Here is a 23,772-nt window from a genome sequence, read left to right as displayed (position 1 = left end):
TCGGAGTGCACTGTCTTTGTTAGGAACAGTCAAAAGAACCCCAGAGTCACTTGGCGAGGCATCTGTAATAAGGAACAGAGGGAGTTTTCTATGTCACCAGGCTGCTTGTTTAAATGGCGTGTTTTGACTGGGGCAGTAGGGGGAGTGGCACATTCAGGAGATGTCATCGAAGGACCTTTATTGTGGGTCTGGGATCGACTCCCTCTGAGCAGCTTGATCCCTGCCAGAACCCTGGCCACAGGTTGACAGCAGGCAACCTGATCTGAAGTCTCTCAGCCACGCCACTGTCACTGCCCCTAAATTCCCTAATCGCCACCCTTCTATAATAGCCCTGTAACGCTATCTTCCCACATGGCTCCCTGCTTTGTCTTATGTCCTGAAGTGCCCGACAGTGTCCTGGCCACCAAACTTTCAGCCAAGAAAGGAGTGCAGGGGACATGCTGCCAGGGGATCAGGGTTGACATGAAAATTGTCAGAGTCAGGAAATTCCAGGACCCTTAAGTCATCCGGGAGGACATTTGACATGAGAGGCCAAGGCAAGAGATCAGGTTGCTCCCCTTAAACCGTAATGGAGGCCAGGGACTTGGTCTGGCAGGGAAATATCTGAGTCTTTCGGTAAGGAAAGCTTGGATATTCTGCCGGCATATTTAGAACAACCAGTTTGAAATTTGCCTTTCTTTTCCTGTTGCCTCTACACCTTGGCTTTGGGTGGTTTGCTTTACAATTTTGTAACTGTGACTTTGTAGTCGTTGCCAAGGTTGAAATGGCTAATCTTTGTGGGCAACTTGATTTAGAATCACCAGGGAGACACACCTCTGAGTTTGTTCTCTAGTATGTTTCCAGGAAGGTTTACCTGAAGAAGGGAGCCCCATCTTGAATGGGCATAATCCCTTCCCTGGAGCTTGGGACCAAACGAAAAGGAGGAGGAACTGTATTGGGCTGGTACATTCACCTCTCTGCTTCCTCGCTGAACGCAGTGATTGGCTGCTTCTTGTTCCCAATTCCACACCTCCCCAGACCTAATGGAGTGTGTTCCCTCATAAACCACCAGACCAAACAAACCTTTCCTGGAGTATTTTTGTCACAGCAGTGAGCAAAGTAACTTATACAGGCTTCTACGAGTTTGTGAAAGCGAGACCCAGAGCTGACCTCCGATCTCTGAACTGTCTAGGAGAAATCTACGCCATTAGAGCCCCAATGCATTTTATTCATGCTCCTTGCCTCACATGATGATAGTTTAAATATTAATCTTACGTCTTGGGTGTAATGAGGAGGCTTCATCGCTTTGGCAGTATGTTGGCTCCCTTGGCATCTTAGCCGCTACACACACCACGCCCCCAAGGCAATCTCTCCCAGGGTAGTCAGTATTCCGGTTTGCTTCTCATCCCCTGGTTGTTCTGCACATTCCCACACGTTCCTCTTAGAGGACTAAAGGCCCATGCTCACCTCTTCTTTTTCAGTTGAGAGATTCACGGGCACAAATGCATAGGGGCTTGTTTACCCCTTAGTTAGGGGATCAAGTTGGTGACATTTGGCTAGGAAACAATGATAGTCTTCTTCTGGGTGGGGACTTGGGCAATATTGTGGAGGGTTTTGGCATCTCTGCTGAAGCAGTCACTGGAGAATAAGCGAAGGAAGAGCATCCACTGCCTGGCAGTTGGTCTATCTGTGTCTTACTCTCATCCACAGTCTGTTTGTCGTCCCACTCATCCAATGACACCGTATCTCTGAGGGAAGGAAGCCGCTCTGTGTTCCTTGGTGCTCTGCCTGTGTCAGATATATAATTTTGTTAAGATGGTATTTTTGAAATGGTGGCAGTTAGTGGTGGCTGGAATGTGAGGAGGGGGGTGGCGGGGTCAGGCAGTTAGGCTGAGGGCTGAGGATCTGTTGCCATAGGCTGGGAAAATTGTGGGGTTTCCTGTCGTTATTTGGGGCTCGACACAGAGCACGTTGAGGCAGATCCCTGGAAGGCCTTGATGACCACGAAAGAAGGTTCAATGTTCACTGAGACCTCTGGGAATAAAGCTGGACACTCCAAATGGAGCTGATGAGTCCCAGTGGCCTGGACGACAGTTGTGACCGTCAGTTTACTTCTCCTCCCTCTTCTCCTGCCTCTCCGCCCCACTGTACTGTGATTTCAGCCAGGAGCCGCCATGCTTGCCTGCAGTTTTCAGTTAGAGTCTTGACTCACCAACTGGATGAACCATAAGAGCCATCCCGACCACTCAAGGAGTCAAACATGACATGGGATACTTGGTTTTCTCACAATATTAGTCTGAATCTTTGTCAAAATAATTTTTAAGTGTAGGTAATCATTCTAAATATAACGAAATGCTGGTAATTGCCACTTCAGAATCTTAACAACATGGGCCACTGCCAGCCGTCTGACGGATGCGTCTGTCTACTTGCACCAGCTCCGCTCCAGTAAGCTTCCACTACGCTTCCACTCAGCCCTCCTTCAGCTAGGCATCACAGTTCAGAGTAATGCTTGGTTTTTAAAAAGCCCCTGAGGGCATCTCAAGGTGCCTCGATGGTACCTGGTCCCCACCCGAGGAGATGACTGGACTAACCCCTTCCTTCTCTCCTAGCTCGACGACTGTACCTTGCAGCTGTCCCACAATGGTGCCTACCTGGATCTGGAGGCCACACTGGCGGAACAGCGCGATGAGTTGGAAGGCTTCCAGGATGACACAGGGTAAGCACAACCATTATCCCTGCACGCTGGTCCCCCTTACTGTGAGCATTGGTACGCTAAACTCTTAAAATGCTTTGGAGAAATCACCTTGACCTCCACTTAAAGTCCTGCAAGTCCTCATTGGTGACTGTCGATCTTTGTCTATCTTGAGGGACTTGGCTCCTTGCGGGTCAGCTCAGCTTAAGAGAAGTTTCTGGGATGAGTTAATTGAGCACACAACATTCTCTTTCAAGGGATTTTTAACCAAAGTTAAACAAATCAACATTCTCTAGATGTTTGGTGGATCAACAGCTGTTTTAAATACAGTTTCCAATAATTTAGTTGATAATTTAATTTTTTTGGCAGGCATCCTGGCAGTTTTATGGTATATAATTTTTTCTACCCATTACAGCGGGCAAAATAATTATTAATTAGGTTAATTAGCATAAGTTATTTCTTAGCCTACATGTGGATTGCACAGTACTTAGGATAGCTATCCTGAAAGACAGGGCAATGGTCATGAGAAATCGGAGATGTATCTAGAAAGTGAAGCCTCTGTTGGACTACACATGCAGATAGCCAGCCTTCCTGTGTCCACTGAGACACTAATAGAGCCATCTGACGGGGCTGCGTCTCTTCCTGTCCCTTATCCACCTTGAACCATGGCCACACCACACAGCTCTGTTTGTATCACCTTCCTCCTCTTGACCTTCACAGAGTTTCTGATGCTTCCCAGGCTATTCTCAGCTGATGTGATCCGGTGTTCAGAGACCCCCAAAGCTATCTGACGCTCTCTTAGCCAAGCTAAGAATGTATCCAGGGGAATACTGGCTGAGAGTATTGATTTTTCATGTAGAGTTTGAATAGTGGGGACACATTGGAACCTTTCTTGCGTGACTTTCAGATAGGTCCCTGGCTCCGGTGTGCCCTGATGACTTCCTGGGCTTCTGCCATGTTTGTAGCCTTCATAGTTAAAGATAAATATTCCTCTGCTTGTCCCTCTTCGCTTCTGGTTAAACTCCATGACTTCAGAACTCGCCTGTCTAAATAAATGCTTGGCACCTGACATTTCTCAGTACTCCGTAGCCATGTTTAAACACTGGAGGATGGTGAATGGCAGGGTCTCAGAATGAATTCCTATGCGACATACCTGGTTCATCAAAAAGGTCAATGTACTCTGTAGGGTCAAGCAAACTTCTCTGAAGATATCCTGTTGTCATCAGAGTGGCACATGGGCCCCACAAATAGCGTTTGGGAAACTCTCCAGGTGCCTCACATTCCACTCCAGCGACACAACTACTCATTGGCTTTCCTGTAGCCCAGGCTGGACCTCAAACCTGCAGTATAACAGAGAATGACCTTGAACTTCCATGCTCCTGCCTTCACCTCTCAAGCACTGGAGACTGAACCTAGGGCTTTGTGCATATCAGACAAGCACTCCACCAACTGAGCCACGTTGCCAGCCTTCACCCGTATTTTAAAAATGGATATTAAAGGATTATGGGACCAGTATATTTAGGGAAGAAAATTCCATTGAAATAATTTTTGCCTATTTCTGACCGTGACATCCCATTGTAGACCTCAGAATACTGGCTAGAACGACAGTCTCATCGCATGCCTTCATGGCTCATTGATCAAACAAACCCCAGCAGCGTTATGAGTAGATCATTGTTGACTTGAAAAATGTCTCTAGTGGAGTAATGCTTAAAGTCCATGTCCTGCCTGACTTTTTTTTTTTAAACAAAAACTTGAATGATTTGGCAGTGCAAGAAAAAAAGTGCTAATGTATTAGGTGACAATATTAGAATAAAGGTGAGGGGAACCACTGAGTGGTGGTGCTGCAAGCCTTTAATCCTGGCACTCGGGAGGCAGAGGCAGGTGAATCCCTGTGAGTTTGAGGCCAGCCTGATCTACAAGAGCTAGTTCCAGGACAGCTAGGACTGTTACACAGGGAAACCCTGTCTCAAAAAAACAAAACAAAACAAAACAAAACAAAACGAAAAAAAAAAAAGGTCAGGGGAAAAGAACACATGGAGGCTCCTAGTTTACAGGATCTTCTGAATAGTTAGTTGGAGGATCTAGTAGTTGTTGGGATTTGGTTGTCTCTATTTTTCATCAGAGACAACTGAAGGTCAAAAGTTAGGTCACACATCCCAGGCAGTAGAGCCAGGAGGAGGTGGTGTGCCAGGTATACACACGGTGGGACTAAGTTCAGAGTCAGAACCTCTCTGCTACCCAGGATCTTATGGCAAAGGCACGTCAGGTCCTACACAGCATGGCATCTGCAGCTGTGCTGACATGAGGTTGGTTCATGTAGTGACACTGGTACTGGTCTACACCACCTCCCTCAGTGGGAAGAGCTCAGCCACTGCATCTGGGTACCAGAGTGATGCTTAAAGACCGTGTCCTTAATGATTTTACAGTGCAAGAAAAAAAGTGCCAATGTATTAAGCTGTTTGGACTGAGGGCTGCCTAGGAGATTAGCAAGGCATACATCTTGCTGTGTCTGTGAGTGAATTTACAGAGAGAATGGACCAAAGGCGAAGACCCTCATGGGTGCAGGCTGGGAGTCAGATGAAATAAGAGGGAAGGAAGAGAAATACTGCCAGCACAGACATCCTGTCTCTCTGCTCCGTGTCCTCCATGATCGGAGCTGCTTTGCTTGGCCATGTTCTCACCACCACGATGGAATAGAAACCCTGCAATCATGGGCCAGTACACATCTTCTCTTAATTACGTTTTCTCAGGTGTCACAGTGATGACTTCTGACCAACATAAACTGGGATCCCATTTCTGTTTCCTTACAGCAAGGGATGCTGGGAGAATGGGTGATAGTGAAACAAGAAAGGAGCTCAAGACACGGAAACTTCAGACTGAAGCAGATAGCCCAAAGGTGATGGGGGTTGGAACACACTTGACAGATGTGTCCCAAATTCACCCCATAGGCTTGGGATGTCTTTGAAATAGTCTGTCCCTTGTCTTTTGTAATATGCCCAAGATGGAGTGTTAAAAAGAACAACAACACATCTGATCTCTTAGTGGGAGGCTTGTTTGTCCGGAGACTGGGCAGCAGAAGGCCCAGCAGAATACTGACCTGGAACGTCTGGGCCACACTGTTCCCCCAACAGGATAATTGCTATCACTGAGACTTGAGGTGCTGGCCGATCCCTAGTTGCTGAGCAGCAGGCAGATTCTGGCAGAGACGCTCCCTTATGCAGGTAGCGGGTACCAGTGTCCGTTCGTCCTGTCACCTGCACTTGAGCCTCTCCCGGGTTCTCCGGGCATCTGGCAAAGTTTATGTGACTGGACACTCCTATGTCCCATGATCAAGAGCTACAATATAATGCTTTCTAGTTAAGACCTGACCTTTCGAGGTGTGAACATGGCCACAGAAGTACTATTTTTGCCTAAGTTATAGGAAGATGTTCTAAAAATTAAAGTGTATGAAATTGTGGCAATTTTCTGTGGTGTGTTTGCAGCGAGCTCCTTTGCTAGAGGAATCATCTCTTTGTTCCTGTCCATTGCTTTTGGTCCTTTACACCAGACTAAAAATTAACTCACTTGTTGGGAATTACCACTTGACCCTAGCTAACCAGAGAAGAGGAGAAAGACCTTCAACAGCAGAAGGACAAAGCAATTATTATATGAACAAAAGCGAGCAGGCCTCCCAAGGCCAGGGAAATCAGCAAGCATGGCACAGTGCAGTGGAAACAGGCCGGGAGCCTCTAGATTGTTCCTGACTCTGCTATTGGGTGACCTTGGGCAAACATTCTTCTGATAAAGGTTCACAAAATGAAGATATTTATAAAATGTACTTACAGAGTAAAGATATTTGATACTACTTTCCTCCTTGATTACCAGGCACTCTGCTGGGTTTTATGTAACCCCAGAAACACAGCCATTGGGTAGTGGCTGTGTTGGTTGGTTCTTTTCAGTTAGACACAAATTACAGTCATCTGGGAAGAGGGACCCCCATTTGAGGAACTGGCTCCATCAGATTAGTCTGTGAGGGCATTTTCTGAATTGTTAATTGATACAGGAGGGCCCAGCCCATGGTGGGTGGTGTCATTCCCTGGCAGGTGGGCCTGGGCTATGTGGAGAAGCAGCTGAGCAACCTGGAAGAAGCAACCCAGGAATCAGTGCTTCTCCGTGGGGTCCACTTCAGTTCTTGTGCCGACTTCCCTTGATGTTACCTGGAAGAGTAAGTTAAACTAAACCCTTTCCTTCCTGAGTTAACAGACTGAGCAGACTAAGACAAGTGGTTAGGGTGTTGGTTCCTGTATCTCACCATGTGCCTCCCAGGCATGGGGCTCAGGTCATCTGGCTGGGCAGTGAGGGCCATCTCAGTCGTTCTATATAGTAATGACTGCTGAGGGATGCCCCTCTGTATGCAGTGAATATGTTTTATTACCATTGCTTAATAAAGACGCTGCTTTGGCCTGTGGCAGGGCAGAATAAAGCCTGGCAGGAAATCTAAAGAGAGATATAGAGAGAGTAGGTGAAATGAAGCAGATGACAGCCAGATGCCACNTATATAGAGAGAGAGAGAGAGAGAGAGAGAGAGAGAGAGAGAGTATGTGGAGTTAGAGAGATGCTATGTAGCTGCCAAAGAAGACAGACACTGGAACCTTACTGGTAGGCTGCAGCCTCGTGTTGATACACAGATTATTAGAAATGGGTTAATTAAAGTTTTAAGAGCTAGCTAGGAATATGCTTAAGCTATTTGCTAAACAGTGTTGTAGTTAATATAGTTTCTGTGTGATTATTCGGGTCAGGGCAGCCGGGAACGTAAGCACAGTCTCCTCTTACAGATGACTTTATGGTTAATGTCATTGCTGTGTAATCATGGTATGTAACTTTACCTCTCTGAACCTCTTATGAACTTTATAAAGATGGATAGTATACGACCTTGTATTGTTTCTGGGTGAAATATGATGTTGTATATAACACAGTAAGCTAGCCTGTTTCTCCCTACCCATGCCTAGAACTCACCGTTGTGGGCAACTATAGCCAGAATTTGGAGTCATGGTATACTGACATGGATGGCTCAGAAGCTATGACCATGTAGGAACGCTCAGAACAGCTCTTAAACTGTGGGTTGTGACCCCATATGGACATATGTGGCATGTGGAGGTCTTGAAAATTTTGGTATCAACAAACGTTTCTAAATGTGATGAAATGGATTAAAAATCAAAATGTACCATGAGTTCAAGATGTTTCCGGCATTGCTCGCCTGTGCTGCACCTCAGTGCATCTTTAACAATGCTAGGATTATATGACGACTACAGAATTGTGTGGACCATCGTCACCTGCCTGCCTGCACAGGGGAGAAAGTGGCCTCACAAATAAAAGGACGGCTGGGGTGAGTTTAAGAAGGGCTAAGTGGGGTGGCCCAGAGTCCTGCTCACCAGCTCTGGGAGCTTCTCATACATGTTCTCATCCCAGCCTCAGAGCTCTGCAGGACAGTCTGGAATCGTGTTTTTGGAAGGAGCTGTTCTAGTGATTGGATGTTTGGTTAGGGACCCTCTGGCTAGGCTCTCAGTCTCTCAGAGATGATGTCACCACCTGCAGTGCCTTAACAATACTCTTTGCATATCCCACCTCAGGCCTGGGCCCAGGCAGTGTGATTTTTTATCTTTAACTGAGTCCAGTGTGCAGCCCCAGTTGGGCGAACTGTAGTGTAGATCAGTGGTTCTCAGCCTTCCCATGCTGCGGCCCTTTAATACAGTTTCTCATATTGTGGTGACCTCCAACTGAAAAATTATTTTCGTTGCTACTTTAAATTGTAGTTTTGCTCCTGTTATGAACCATAATATAAACGTCTGTGTTTTCTGATGGTTTCAGGCTTCCCCTGTGAGGGGTCGTGACCCACATGCTGAGAACCACTGGTGTAGACTGTGTGATAGGCTCAGTTATTACAACAAATGACCTATGTGGAAGGAGCCTTCTCGGAAGCCTGATTATGAAGGCTTGGGGTTGCGGTGGATGGAAGGAAAGGCAGGCCCTGGGAGGAATATGGGGTAGATGCCAGTGAGATGAGACTCACCATGGAGATGAGAATGAGTGACCCAAACCCGGTAACAGAGGACCGGAGCCTGGACCAGTGGAAGGAGAGTGGGAAGCCATGACTCATACATGGATAGACTCATGTTACATAGAGGTGAACAGACTTATGCAGCTGACCTGTGACAGTGTGGGGGGCAGTGTACCAAGAGGGTGGCTATGCCGAGAAGGGGTGAAATTGTGGTGTATGGGTGACTTGACAGAGGGAGAAGTGCGTGTCCATGGTAGTCTGTGAGGTGAGACAAGAGGAGGTAAGGCTGAGATGGACGGGCCTGGAGACAGATGAGAGGAGTGAAGCCACAGAGACCCCTGTGAGGTAACCAACAGTCTCAGAGACCCCTGTGAGGTAACCAACAGTCTCAGAGACCCTGTGAGGTAACCAACAGTCTCCATGACCCCTGTGAGGTAACCAACAGTCTCAGAGACCCCTGTGAGGTAACCAACAGTCTCAGAGACCCTGTGAGGTAACCAACAGTCTCCATGACTCCTGTGAGGTAACCAACAGTCTCAGAGACCCCTGTGAGGTAACCAACCTCTGTGAGAGATGATTGAAGACAAGTGACAAAACAAATTGGATTTATCTAAATTAAAAACAATTTCTCCATTAAAAATAAATTTATTAGATGGCATGGGATAAGAAAATTTGTAAATCATATATCTGTAAGTCATATATCAGAATATGTAAAGAGCTCTCTTGCAACTCAATAACAAAGTGTTAATTATAAAAGGGGAAAAAGTTCGAATAGACATTTGTTCCAACAAGATACATAAATGGCCAATAAGATACATAAATGGCTAAGAGGATGCACAAATGGCCAAGAAGCATGTGAAAAGCTGCTCAACATTTAAAGTCACCAGGGAAATTCAAGCCCAAAGTACACTGAGGTCCTACTGTACACCTACCGGCGTGACTAGAATCATAGTAACAGATGGTGGCATGTGCTGAGGGGGACGTGGTGAAACTGGACACCCAGTGCACTGCTGTGGGAATTTAAAGTGGTCCAGACTCTTTGAGCAACAGCCTGATGGTTTCTTAAAATGTTAAACATAAGTGACCACACAGCTCAGCAATTCTACTTCTAGATATATCCCCGAGAGACGAAGCATTTGTCCATGCAAAGGTCTGTACACAGATGCTTTCTGAGCTCTTATATATAATAGCCCCAAAGTAGAAGGATCCCAAATGCACATTAGCTGAAGAATTTGCAAAGCAAGTGGTCAGTGCATGTGATGGGACAACGCCAGCATGAGAAGAAAGAGGTTTGATGTCAGTGTGGGTGTGCAATGTCCCCCACAGGCTCCTGTGTGTGAACACTGGCTCCCCAGTTGGTGGCTCTGTTTTTGGCAGCCATGGAGCCTTTGGGGGTTGCCTAGGTGGGGAATGGATTCTTGTGGACTTACACCCCAGTCTTCCTTCTCTGTTTCCTGGTTTGTAAAGCTGTGAGCTGGCAGCCTCCCATTCCTACTGCCACTGTCACCAGCTGCTCCCACCATCTTGCTAATGTGTCATCAAGTCTTGAGCACAAGTAAGTTTGTCCTGCTGCAAATTGCCAGGGGTGGTCCTTATTCTAAGTCTTGGCAGGCATTTGGTCACAGCAATGAGGAAAGTAACACTACATGTCCCATTCTAGATGATCATCAAGAACATGTGACTGAGTGAAAGAAATTAGACACACAGGCGACATACTACACAGTTCCATCTATAGGAAATGTCAGAAAAGCAGGTCTATAGAGAGAGGGTCTTTGTTAGAGTTTCTATTGCTGTGATGAAACATCATAGTCAAAAGCATTGGGGAAGAGAAGGTTTATTTGGTTTATACTTCCACATTTGTAGCCTATCACTGAAGGAAGCCAGGACAGGAACTCAAGAAGGACAGGAACCTAGAGGCAGGATCCATGGAAGGGTGCTGATTACAGGCTTGCTCAGCCTGCTTTCTTATAGAACCCAGGACCACCAGCCCACGGATGGCCCACATAATGGGCTGGGCCCTTCCACATCAATTATTAATTAAGAAGGTGCTCTACAAAGCCTTTTGATGGTGGTGAATTTCTTTAATCCCAGCACTGAGGTGGCAGAGGCAGGTGGATCTGTGTGAGTTTGAGACCAGCCTGGTCTACAGAGCGAGTTCCAGGACAGGCTTCAAAGCTACAGAGAATTGGGCAGAGGACTGATCTCAAAAATGTATAAAGAACTCAAGAAACTAGACATCAAATTACCAAATAATCTAATAAGAAATGGGGTACAGATCCAAGCAGAGAATTTTCAACAGAAGTATTGCAAATGGCCAAAAGACACTTAAGAAATTGCTTGACATCTTAGCCATCAGGGAAATGCAAATCAAAACGACTCTGAGATACTATTTTACACCACGCAGAATGGTTGATAAAACACCTAAGGTATCTTATGCTGGAGAGGATGCAGAGTAAGGAGAATACTTCTCCATTGCTGGTAGGAGTGCAAACTTGTACAGCCACTTTGGAAATCACTATGGCAGTTTCTCAGAAAATTTGGAATCAGTCTAGTTTAGAAATACCCAAAGGATGCACACTCATACACTCATTTGCTCAACTGTTTTCATAGCAGCATTATTTGTCATAGCCAGAACCTGGAAACAATTTAGATGCCCCCCAACCAAAGAATGGATAAAGAAAATGTGGTACATTTATACAATGGAGTATTACTCAGCAGTTAAAAAAAAAGACATCTTGAAATTTGCATGCAAATAAATGGAACAAGAAAAAAAATCCTAAGTGAGGTAACCCAGACCCAGATAGACAAACATGGTATGTACTCACTCATAAGTGGATATTAGATGTAAAGCAAAGGATAACCAGCCTATAGTTTACAATCCCAGAGAAGCTAAGTAATAAGGAGAACCCTACAAGAGACATAAGATAACCATAAGAGACATGGATGCCCCTGGGAAGGGAAAACAGACAAGATCTCCTGAAAATATTACGAGTATGGCGGGGAGAAGGGAGGGTGGAAGGGGAGGGGAGAAGGAGGGACGAGAAGAACATGAGGAAATGGGATGCTCAAGAAGAGGGAAGAACAGAGAAGGAGAGAAAGGAAAGAGATAACTTGATGGAGGGAGACATTAAAGGGCTAGTGGGAAACATGGCACTAGGGAAATTCCCAGGAGCCCACAATGATGGCCCCAGCTAAGACTCTAAGCAACAGTAGAGAGGACGCCTAAATTGGCCTTCCCCTGTAATCAGATTGGTGACTACCTTAACTGTCATCGAAGAGCCTTCATCCAGCAACTGATGGAAGCAGATGCAGAAATCCACAGCTAGCACTGGGCTGAGCTACTGGAGACTGGTCCAAGAGAGGCAGAAGCAATAATATGAGGAAAGGGGTCAAGACCATGATGGGGACACCCACGGAAACAGCTGACTTGAGCTAGTGAAAGCTCACTGACTCTGAACTGATAATGGGGGAACCTGTATAGTACCAAACTAGGCCTTCTGAATGTGGGGGACAGTTGTGAGGTTGGGCAGTCTATGGGGTCACTGACAGTGGGACCAGGATTTATCCCTGCTGCTTGAACTGGTGTCTTGGAGCACATTCTCTTTGGAGAGATACCTTGCGCAGACTAGATATAGGTGGGGAGGGTCTTGGTTTTGCCTTGAAGTGAAGTTTGACTTTGTTGATTCCCCATGGAAGTCTTACCCTTTCTGAGGAGTGTAGGCAGAGGCTGCTCATTTGTTCCTGGCCTCCCAGGCCCGAAATAATCACATAGAAACTATATTATTTGCAGTATTCTTTGGCCAATAGCTTAAGTGTGTTGCTAGCTAGCTCTTATATCTATTTCTATTAATCTGTATATTGCTGTTTGGTTGTGGCCTACCGGTAAGGTTCTGTCTAGCATCCAGTGTCTGGCGTCTGTCTCCTGCAGCCACTACATGGCTTCCCCTTGACTTCACCTACTCTTTCTCTCTGTTTCGAACCCACCTTGCCCTATTCTGCACTGCAATAGGCCCAAAGCAGCTTCTTTATCCACATCCGAGGAGTGGATGGGGAGTGGGGTGGAGGGAAGGGTAGGAAGGGAGTAGGAACAGGGATAGCTATGTAAAAAGATAAAAGATTGTATTTAAAAATTCTTAAAAAGAAACCTCGCCTCCATAAAAAAAAAGTGCTCTCACAGCTGGATCTTAGGGAGGCATTTTCTCAGTTGAGGTTCCCTCCTTTCAGACAACTCTAGCTTATGTCAAGGTGACAGTAAACTAGCAGGCACAAAGGGGGTTCGTTTGCAGTTCCTGGAATTGGACATGGGAGTGAGGAATGGCCACAGATAGGCATGGGGTTTCTCTTGAGGTATGTGGGCAGCAGTGACAGTTAAAAATTTAGGCTGTGGTGATGAGGAGACCCCTGTATATTCAGACACCATGTTTTTGAATCATGTGCTTGCAACAGGTAGATTTTATGATTCCTGAAGTGTACTTCATTAAAGCTTAAAAAATATGTTAATGCAGGACCATAGAAGAAACACTGCAGTGGTCACTGGGTGCAGGGGGAAGGCACAGTTTTTGCAATGAGAGGGCAGTGAAGAGAGGTGCAGGGGCTGCTCGGGGTTTCCCTGAGCAGTGTCCAGGGTTCTGAAGGTGGCAGTCTCTTCTGCTCGAGCACATAGGCTTGGTGTTTTGGTTACAGACATGTATTATGGAGCATCTCCCTATAAGTCTTTATATCTGGGGACTCCTCATGCCATGCAGTAAAGTGGGTGACCCATCCATCATCAGAGCCCAGGACACTCAGGGGTGCACACAGCAGGTGTACATATCACTGTCCGTGTTAAATCCTTTGAACTTTAACTGAATCCAAGAGTGTGTCAGTGGCACACTGTCATGGTGCATTCTTGGGAAGTCAGTAATGTGGGAGATGGAAGAGAGGAAAGACGTGATGTGGGAGGAATGAGGAATGGCAGAGGAGAACGGAACAGACTACACGGAGGGCACAGGCAGGCGTTAGAGCAGAAGAGGAAGAGGAAAGACCAACACGGTGACTGTTGATGACAAGGATGCCACCTCCCATCAGCCAGCCTCTGCACAGGACCTGAGATCCAACCATCACCAACAATCTTCACACTCTCAGCAGAAAATTGACTTGTTAGTGGCTCATTTTCCATAGGAGGAAGCTGGGCTCAGGGAGGTTAAGGCACCTCACCTTGTAGCTCACCCAGCCGAGCATCCTTCTAGCTTCCCACTCTCCTAGGGGACACAGTGTCTGTCTGGATGTGAACACAGTGATGGTTGGACCTCTGACTTGAGCTTTGAGCTTCTGAGCAACTCAGACTTAGGTAGCTTTATCCTATGGCCAGCAGACAACTCATTCAAATTCCCCTTCGGTCTCTGAGCTAGGGTGCCCAGTGGGTCTTACAGTGTTGGAAGCTTGTTTGGGGCTGTTCTCCCTGAGGACCTCCAGAGGGGCCTGCTCCTGCTTCTACAGAATGTTTACATACCTCCTTCGACCCTCTACTGAAATAATAGTTTATATTTTCTTAAATGCCTGGAGGCCAATGTGGGTGTCGTTTCTACTGTTGTTTGAAAACTATTGAAGGCTGGCTCCGGCCTTTCATAGTTAGGCAAAGAAAGTCCCTGATTAAGTGGGACTTGGTAAGCCATGACAAGGCCTTTCTGTGTTTTTTTTTTTTTTTTTTGTTTTTTGTTTTTTGTTTTTGTTTTTTTTGTTTTTGTTTTTTTCTTGTGAAGTTGTTCTCTTGAGAGCTGGGAATGTAAACACAGGTTTTTGAGAGTTTCAATGACCCAAATGAGAGTTCTTTCCCCAAGGGATAAGTATTACAAGTGTTTTCTGAGAGGCCAGGAACTTGCTGGAAGCTTAGGGCTCTGACCTTCACATCCCTGGCATTTGGGCCTTGATAGAGTCTTTTTGATTCCTGTGTCTATTCCGTATGGTTCCCTGTTGTCACTAGGAAAGGGATGGCCTTGGGTGTGGCCTGCAGATGGGAACACTGGGATTTGGAAGCTGGTGATGGTCCTTGGCATAGGCCGCACTGATAAGAGAGGAAGCCCATTGCTTCTGGAGCCACAGGCCTCACACACTGTCTTTGCCCCCCGGGTCCCAGGTTCTCATACTTGTTCATGCCCATCTGACTCAGCATCTGGGCAGTGTTCCACAGGTGTGGCAGCTGGGCCGTGTTCCAACATGTGGGTGGCAGGGAGCAAGGAACCGTCATGAGCTCCTGGGGGACTGTGCCAACCTTCCATTGATTTGAATCTTGGAATATGGAAGGCCTGTAAGGTTACATGCTGAAGTTTGCACTAAGGTGCTTCGAGAAGCACAACCAATGAATCTCACCTCTCTTCTATTTCTCATTTATCAGCTACCCGCTGCTCCATGCTAGCTTTATTTGCGTTTGTAGATAGTATAGAGTTGGTACTTCTTCGTATCTCCACACACGCATTCACTGCACTTTGTGTTTATCCCCTCTGTTACTCTCCTATAGCCCCTCTTCCTCCCCACTCCACATCCCCAGCCTGCAGTTTCATGTTCTCTTCTACCCGCACAGCTAGACTGCTTTGGTATCTTAGCTGCTGCGAACATGGGTGTGTAGGTCTCTCTGTGATACGCTGACTTGGATATTTTGGGGCACATTCCTGGAAGCGCTGCTGCTGTATGTATGGGCATTCTACAGTGGCTTTCCGGGCTTTTACAGTGGCTGCACTCAAATTTCCACCAGCGCCCAGTGAGGCTTCCCTTGCTTGCGCTCTTGCCAATGGAGAGGCTTGTTTTGTAAGACATTGTGACAGGACTCAGATTGGTAGGTGGGTCAGAGGGCTGGCCGATCAGGTAAGGACTGACGCTGGAGAACCGAGTGGAAAGGCGGCAGACCAGGCCAGCTGCTTGTGGCTGCCCGTGGGAATTCCACGCTGCTGCCTTAGTGCAGCAGGCAGTGGTGCGTGCTCTAGTCAGTCTGTGTCACCAACTCTGCAGTAAGAGAATGGAAGAGGGGACACCTGCCTGTGAGGCGGCTGGAGGGAGGGCACAGGTGCAGGTCACGTTGGTTAGGTTGGGGCCAAGCTCAGTTATCTTACCTGTGAGACTTCAGTGATGGATCCAACTTATCTATAAAATACACAGTACTAGAAGACAAAACCTGTGTAAAGTACTCAGGGCTTCATTCGGAACATACAGTCTATGTGTCTCACGCACATTAAGAACTACTGGGACCTTTTTTGTGTGTGTTTGAAACTTACATTTATCTAGTATGTATGTGTGTGTGGTGTGTACGCATGTACACATGCACATGTCACAATATGGATATGGAGGTCAAGAACAACTTGTGGTATTTGATTATAGCACTTGGGGTGGACCTGGGTATCAAACTCAGGCCTTCTGGCTTGGCGTCAAGTGCCTTTGCCCAGTGTACCATCTTGCTGGCCTGTAACTGCTATCTTGTGAACCCAGACTGAAACACTACCCACTACTTGGGGAAAGATACCAGGATTTACTTTCTTCTGAAGGCTGTAATTATAAAGTTAAAGAAATGAAGGTCTGGGTAGATGAATCAGAGTTAAGAGAACTCACTGCTTTGAATGAGGACACAGGTTTTGTCCTTAGCACCCCCATGGCAGCTCAAGTCACCTCAACACGCCCTCAACATGCTTCCAGCCTGTGCCTCCCCAACGCACACAGGACCCATCATTGTAGGGCCTTGTACACATGGACAGATAAAACCAGGTGAACACGGAAACAAGCTGCAGGTGATGACATTACCCTTTAAATAGACTTTTGATTCTGAGTACGTGAGGGAGATGCGTGTATATCTGTTTATTGCTGCACGATTCATAATGAGTAAGAAATGGAGCCAGCCTAGGTGTCAAGCAGCAAAAAGCTAGATAAAGAAATTCAGTTCTGCTGCGAAGAAAAATGACACCATGCCATGCAGAGGCAACTGAAGACTGGAGGCCACCACGTAGCCTGCTAGGACCGCGCGGCTGGTTCCCCCTTTCCTTTCTAATAATAAATTTAAAGCATGCATACCCTTCTTTTCTGAGATCAAAAATAAAATATATAATTGATGCAGTCACTACTTGGACTCTGTGTCTCCATCCCACACAACCCTAAGACTGGGATGCTAAAGGCACGGCTGGATTCTGTTATAGGTGAGGCCCCAGGAGAAGGGATGAGGATGAGAAGCGATTCAGCACAGAAAGACCTGCCATGCTCCCTTGTTTCTGGACTGTTTGCTCTCTCAGCTTGCCTTCAATGGCAGGCTTCCTAGAGTTCCCTAGTCTCAAGGCCCTTATTACCTGCATGCAGCCAGGATCCGTGACCTCTCCCACTGTACATTTTATGCCAAGTCAGTGCTGCTCTAGCTCTGCATACAAGGGCCTACCTAGGACAAGCCTGGTAGGAGTGGAGCTGGGGAGGCCCAGGTCATTTCTTCCTCCTGGAGACTAAGGAGAGGAAGATTTGAGGTAAAGGTTGCAAGTGTGCATGTTGCCAGGGCCAATAATAAGTATTCTGCAAGTATCTGTGGTGGACTCCATCTTCTTGTAAGAATCCCAGGGAGAAGCCTTGAATTGACATGCTATTCCAGATGGTAGGATATGTTCCCCTTTCCTATATCTGTAAAACACAATTTAAAATAACCATGGGATTGGATGAGCAGATTGTGTTGTTATATTCCAGGGATTTCAGTTCATATGCTCAGATTTAAAAATTTTCCCAACGTGGTCAAGCAGGCTCCATAGACTCTGGGGAATTGGGCTTGATGATAAAACATGTATATGAATCTAGAGAAGCCAAAGTTTCCCATTTTTTGGTGATGTGTATTTCAGGTTACATTCTTGTGTAGAGTAGGTCCCTGCTCACTGGGCATCTGTTTTAGGAGGGTGTGCTGGCAATGCTCACTGTTCAGGTTCTTGTGTGCTGCCGCCTCTGCTGACACCTGTGTTTTCTTTCCCGTCTCTCTTAGGCGGGGCAAGAAGAACAGCATTATTCTGAGGACACAGCTATCTGTGAGGGTCCACGCCTGCATTGGTGAGTGGCGTCTGCGACAGGCATGCGTGCTGTCTGCTCTCAGTAATCATGTGTGAAGGGAAATGACACAGAAATTGTAATTGTCATGTTATCTGTTTGGGCTAGCCCTCATGGGTTTCTGGAATTTTGGGAAAGCCACTTCTAGCAATGAGGTGTTTTTTTTTTTTTTTTTTTTTTTTTTAAGCAATGAGTTTTGAAGCCCACTTTATTCCTGGCTTCCTTTGCTGTTTTGATTATGACTGGAAATGAGACAGCCTAAGGTCACTGATGGAGATCATTCTAGAAGTCATGAGGTTCTTCCTGGTTTGTCACCAGTGAGAACTTCTACTCAGCTGAAGCAATCCTTCATATGGCTCCTTGAAGCTTGCTTTTGAGGAAATGGAGCCTGAGACTCCAGGTGTGGAAGGAAATCTTGGGTCAGTGGAGAGTGGGGGTGCAGAGTGCCATGGTGCATCAGTTACTTCACGTGCTGCAGTAATCAAATACCCAGCAGGAAGCAATTGCGGGGTGCAAAGGCTTTTGTTTTTGGCTTACAGTTTGAGGGACTACAGTTCTTTATGGCAGGGAAGGCATAAGAACAAGAGTGTGAGGCAGCTGTCACACTGTGCTTGCAGTCAGGACGCAGAGGGATGAGTGCTGGTACCCACTGGCTTTCTCCTTTGTGTTGAGTCCTGGACCCCAGCCCTCAGGATTGTGTCACCCACATGCAGGGGGGGGGTCTTCCCCCTTGAGTTAAGTCTTTCTGGGAACAGCTTCATGAGCACACATTTCACTAGTCAACTTGAGAGTGAAGATTAGCTGTCACAGAACTAAGTAAGCAAGGTACTTGTGGCTCCACATGGCTTTCCTGTGGTCATTGGAGGACCACTGGGTCATTCCTGCACTCGCTGGTTTCCCCACCGCAGCCATGGGTTCACTAGGAAGAAAAGGATTGTATATGCCAAGAGGATGACCTCGCAGGGATGGTAGATCCCTTCTAGTACTAAACCAGGGGAAACAAGAATTTAAAATCATAAAAAGAAAGAAAACAATGTTTACTGTATGCATTAACGATCTCATATGTGCCTAAGTTTGCTTTTGTTTGATGTTTGCTGTGGTCTTCAGGCTTCCTTCAATCAGGGGAATGTCAGTCATGTTGCTGATGCTGGTCTGTACCAGAAATAAAGAATTTATAAAAGGAATGGAAGGAATACTTTCTGGTCTCTTCTCATCCCTGATGGATGAGAGGGCAGATGGACACTAAGGGGAATTCATGTCATTTTCCTTTGGTGTGAAATCCTAGGAGTGGTGGCAAGTGTCAACCTTTGCATTGCTCCAAAGCAGAGATGATGGTGTAGCCGACTCAAACCCTCCGGGGCTGAAGGCTATTGCAGAGTGGGTTGTAATGTTTCAGAAACCTGGAAAGGTCTGTGGGACATGCATCACTGACCATCTGCAACTGCTGTAAGAGAGTATGGCGCACACATGAATACTAACTCTATTACATCAATCAGTTGTTTCACATGCGTGAAGTGTGTCTAAAGACAAATCCTCTGACCCATCACTTTGTACACATTTCTCCCAGCTTTTCACCGCAAATCAAGAACAAGCTTGAGCACATTCCAGGTGTGAAATAACACTGAAGCCCAACATGGAAAAGTAGCCGACACCTACCCCACTCCCAGAGACTTGGGACATAAGTGTGGATGGACTTTCCTGGGGACAGGAAGGCAATGGAAAGTTGACTTTTATTGCAGTGGTCTGGCTCCAAATTTGAAGGTGCTAAATCCTTTTTAGAAAATGTGTTTGTGGACAAGGGCTACAGCTCAGCTGGTCATGTGCCTGTCTAGCACCCAAAGGGCTTTTGGTTTGCTCTCCACCAACATATAAACTAAATAGGGTGATACTCACCCTTATTCCCAGCACTTGGGAGGTGGAGGCAGGGGCATCAGAAGTTCAGTGTTGTTTTTGGAAGCTTAGAAAGTCCAAGGCCAGCATGGGATACACAAGATTTTGCCTATAAACAAACCAATACACCCATCTGCCATATAAATACCATACCAAATGGCATAACATATTATGAAATATAAATTATACCAAATATAAGTATAACCAAACCAATATAAATACCGAAATATTTTAACCACAAAACTTTTCTAAACATCTTTTGTGTTGTTGGCTACTTCTTGTTCAGTCTTCTATAATTGATGGAGATCACACGCTTTGCTCCACAGTGTGTTGACCCCCAGTAGCCAGTTCAACCCATGTGGTGTGACTAGGACATCTCCACTATAATGCCTGGAGGGGTTAATCAGTTACTGGTGTGTGTGTGTGTGTGTGTGTGTGTGTGTGTGTGTGCGCGCGCTCTCAACTTTCCTTATGCCAATTTGCCCTGGTTATTGCAAGCATCTAATTTGATGAAATAGTACCTAAATATTTGATCAACTGATTGTGGATATAAAAAGTCATGGCTTTAAAAATTCACTGACTGTTTTGGAAAAGAATCAAAATTAGTCATTACAAAAATATTTAAGTCAAGTGTGAGCGCGGCTGTCTATGAAAGGTGAAGGACCCTGGAAACATTTAGTTGGATTCCAGTATTCAGAAATGGTTTCAACTCTTATTTCACTTCAAGGGAACTGAATTGGGCAGCCATAGACCATGCTGCCAGAATGTTTCATGCCAGGATACTCATGGGAAATTCTAGTTTGTGGACCGCCTATGTCTGTGTCTCTGCAAAGGTAAGAAATACTCAGCCCCTAGAGTGCACATGAAGACAAGGTTTCGAGGTGCACAGGCACAGCTTTGAACGGATTCTCTCTTTTTATTAGTCTCCATCATTAGTAGCCACAGGTCCAGAGGGTTTGGATGGATAAACTGATGGCCGATACAACAGGTTTTCTCTGCCTTGAAAACCGTCCTGTTGGGTCCATTTCTTCCTTCGGGGAGATCTGCGGTAGTTTCATCGAGACACCATTTGAGTGATGCTGTTTGGTTTTGTATGGAAAGTGGAATGAACGAATCTCCTCTTGAAGTGTCCTTCCCATTGGGGCATAATCTCCCCCTTTCCAAGGGGCTCCATTTGATGCCATTTCTTTGTTGTAACAAGACAGCACAACATGAAACAAAGCAAAACAATGAACAAAAGCTGGAGCAGCCTCCAGTTGAAATGACAAAGGAAAACAAGACAAGGGTGCAAACCCTTTCATATCAGTGAAGTCCTGGTTTCTTCTCAAGGTCATTTCTACTCATGTTTATGTGAGAAACAGACTCATCTCTGAAGGTGCTGGCTGCAGCTGCCGCCAGAGGTTCAACGTGATACGCAGCCCCCTGAAAGCACCCTGAAAACCTTGCTTTGCACCCATGGTAGTATGGAAAGGACCCACGGTCAGCTTTTGTCCCGTGGGTCTACAATACCAGCAAGCCAGTGCTTTCCTCACCTCACCCCACTTCCCCTTCACTCCTGCTTGTCTGGAGTTGGGGAACACTTCCAGTCCAGGGTGAGCACTGATGAATTAGAGGTGACAAGGGTTTGGAATTGTCCAGCACTAACTTTGGAAGCCTGTACCCAAAGGGATAAGTGTGGAGCACAGCCTTTAAGGTTAGCAACTCCTCAACCCTGACAAGAACCAAAGGCCACAGGGACTCTGCTTTGATGGTCCTAGCTAATCTCTGAGACAGGTCTGTGTGATAGCGTAGGAGTTGCGACATGTTTGGCAGGAAGCTGGAATAAGAATTTGGTATAGAGAAGCCCCAGGCTTTTGTACCTTTATGATCCTCCTTGCTATGACTTTTCTTTTGTATATTTTTAGTATGAATGCCTGATGTAATAATGTATTACAGAAAAACAATGCATATATTGCCATTTTAATTCAGCTTTGGTCCCTAAAGAGATAAAAACATTGTTTCCATCTTAGGTGTGAAACTGTAGATCTAAATTAAAAAAAGAAATCTCTGATCAGCAGAAGTCTGCATTTTATGAAGTTAGCAGAAAAAAAATTGATTCTGCCAAGGATCCTATTTCAAGCCCAGAAAAGTGTTCCAAGGGACTGGCTCTGATGGGAGAGCTACAGGAGGAACAGAAAGAAGCCAAGGAAGTGCAGGGTCAGGATGGAGTCCAGGATGGAAGAGAAAAAAGTGTGGCTGGCCACAATGGTATATGCCTTTAATTCTAGCACTTGGGAGGCAGAGGCAGAGGCTGGTAGATCTCTGTGAGTTCAAGGCCAGCCTGGTTAACATAGTGAATTCCAGGGCATCCATAGCTACATAGTAAGACCATTTCTCAAAAAACCAACAAGAAACCATGTGGAAATTGTGAGATCCTATGATGGTTGATCTTATTCACCAATGTGGCTGAATTTAGAATCACCTAGAAGATGTACCCAGCATGTCTGTAAGAATGTTTCCAGAGAACATTAACTAAAGTGGAAAGACTGCCTTAAACCTGGGTGCAACCATCCCACAGCCCTTTGGAGGGGTGGAATAAAAGCAGAGTGAGAAGTCAGCTGAATGTCAGAATTCCCCTTCCTGCTCCCCACTCCACTGAGCTGTGAACCAGCAGCAGCTCCATTCCGCATTGGCAGAGCTACCTGCAGCCACGCCATGATGGACTGGTTTCTGTCAAACCACGAGCCAAGTAAACTTTCCTCTTTTAAGTTGCCTCTTATTTGGTCACAGCATTGACAACAACAACTGACACAGACCCTGACGTTGACGTGGCTGGGTTTTCTAATAGCTGCCATTTTTCGCTTGGCTTTAAGTTTTTTTTTTTTCTCTCTCACTCTTCTGAAGCTTGTCTTGTCTTTCCTTTAAGAGAAGTCAGTCCAGTTGATCAGTCCTGGGGTGGCCAGAAGTCCCATGCTTACAAGTGTCCAGCACTGAATTAAAAGGGTGGCATTGAACTGAAGACGCTAAAGACTGTCGGGGCTGATAGCTGCAGAAGAGCAGCTTGGCACCAGGTCATCAGTGCCATTTCCCCAGTCTTTGTGACAGTGAGGTGAGGGCATGGAGGTGGAGAGGTGGGTAGAAGCTGGTAAGCTGGCTGAAGTAAGCAGTATCTGCGTGAGGTTTGTCACACTGCTCAGAAGGCCAAGTCAGAGGCATAGGGAAATGTAGGCAGAGACTGCTCATTCGTTTCCTGGCCTCCCGGACGTGAATAATCACACAGAAACTATATTAATTACAATAGTATTTGGCCAATAGCTTATGCATATTACTAACTAGGTAACTCTTACACCTTAAATTAACCCATTTCTATTCATCTGTGAATCACCACGAGGCTGTGGCCTACTGGTAAAGGTTCCAGGGCATCTGTCTCCTCTGGTGAGCCCCAGGGGCCTGCCTCTCCCAGAGTTAAGATTTTGAAAAATGAGTTTTGGGGCCTGGAGAGATGGCTTAGTGGCTAAGAGCACTTGTTGCTCTTATAGATGACCAGGGTTTGACTCCCAACACTGACATGGCAATTCCCAACCATCTGTAACTCCAGTTCCAGGGGATCTAGCACCCTCTTCTAGTCTCTGTGGGTACCAGGCATGTATATGTTATACATGCATATACATAGACAAAACACTCACACACACAAGTAAATATTAACAAAAGGGTTTTGAGCATCTAACTCACGGTCTCACATTTACAAGGCAAGCACTTAGCAGTAGAGCTATCCCGCAGCCCCCAGACACTCTCAATGCCTAGACCAACACTAGTGGCCATTGCTGAAGGGAGGCCTGAGTGTGCAATGCAGAGTGGCAGCAGGTCTCAGGCGAGGCACAGGCTTTGTCCAGTACTGAAACCTCCGTAACAGCTGTGGTATACAGGACCTTGGGTTCCTGGACTTAGAGGGCCGGGCAGAGCTGTAAGGCTTGACCACTAGGCCTTCTGTCTGCAGCCTTAGCTCACAATCATGGTCACCTTTCTTTTCCGTCTCTTTAAAATTTAAATCTTTTTTTGTTTTGTTTTGAGACAGCATTTCTCTGGATAGCCCTGGCTGTTCACTTTATAGACCAGGCTGGCCTCAAGTTCCATTTAACTCCGCCTCCCGCATGCTGGAAGG

The 23,772-nt window shown here is 46.2% G+C and overlaps 1 protein-coding gene across 8 annotated transcripts in view; it reads left to right on the top strand.

Moving 5' to 3' along the window:
* Nucleotides 1–23,772, top strand: part of Fhod3 (formin homology 2 domain containing 3) — a 412,004-nt gene that overhangs the window by 37,907 nt on the left and 350,325 nt on the right. For all 8 annotated transcript variants that reach the window (XM_050134860.1, XM_050134859.1, XM_050134858.1 and 5 more), the window contains exons 2-3: nt 2,589–2,695; nt 17,680–17,744. In XM_050134860.1, coding sequence (XP_049990817.1) covers nt 2,589–2,695; nt 17,680–17,744 — 172 coding nt within the window. The remainder of the gene's footprint in view (nt 1–2,588; nt 2,696–17,679; nt 17,745–23,772) is intronic.

This window comes from Alexandromys fortis, unplaced genomic scaffold (assembly GCF_014885135.2).
Source record: "Alexandromys fortis isolate MF-2015 unplaced genomic scaffold, M_Fortis_MF-2015_v1.1 scaffold_25, whole genome shotgun sequence".
NCBI lineage: Eukaryota > Metazoa > Chordata > Mammalia > Rodentia > Cricetidae > Alexandromys > Alexandromys fortis.
This window is presented reverse-complemented; position numbering and strand designations above follow the sequence as displayed.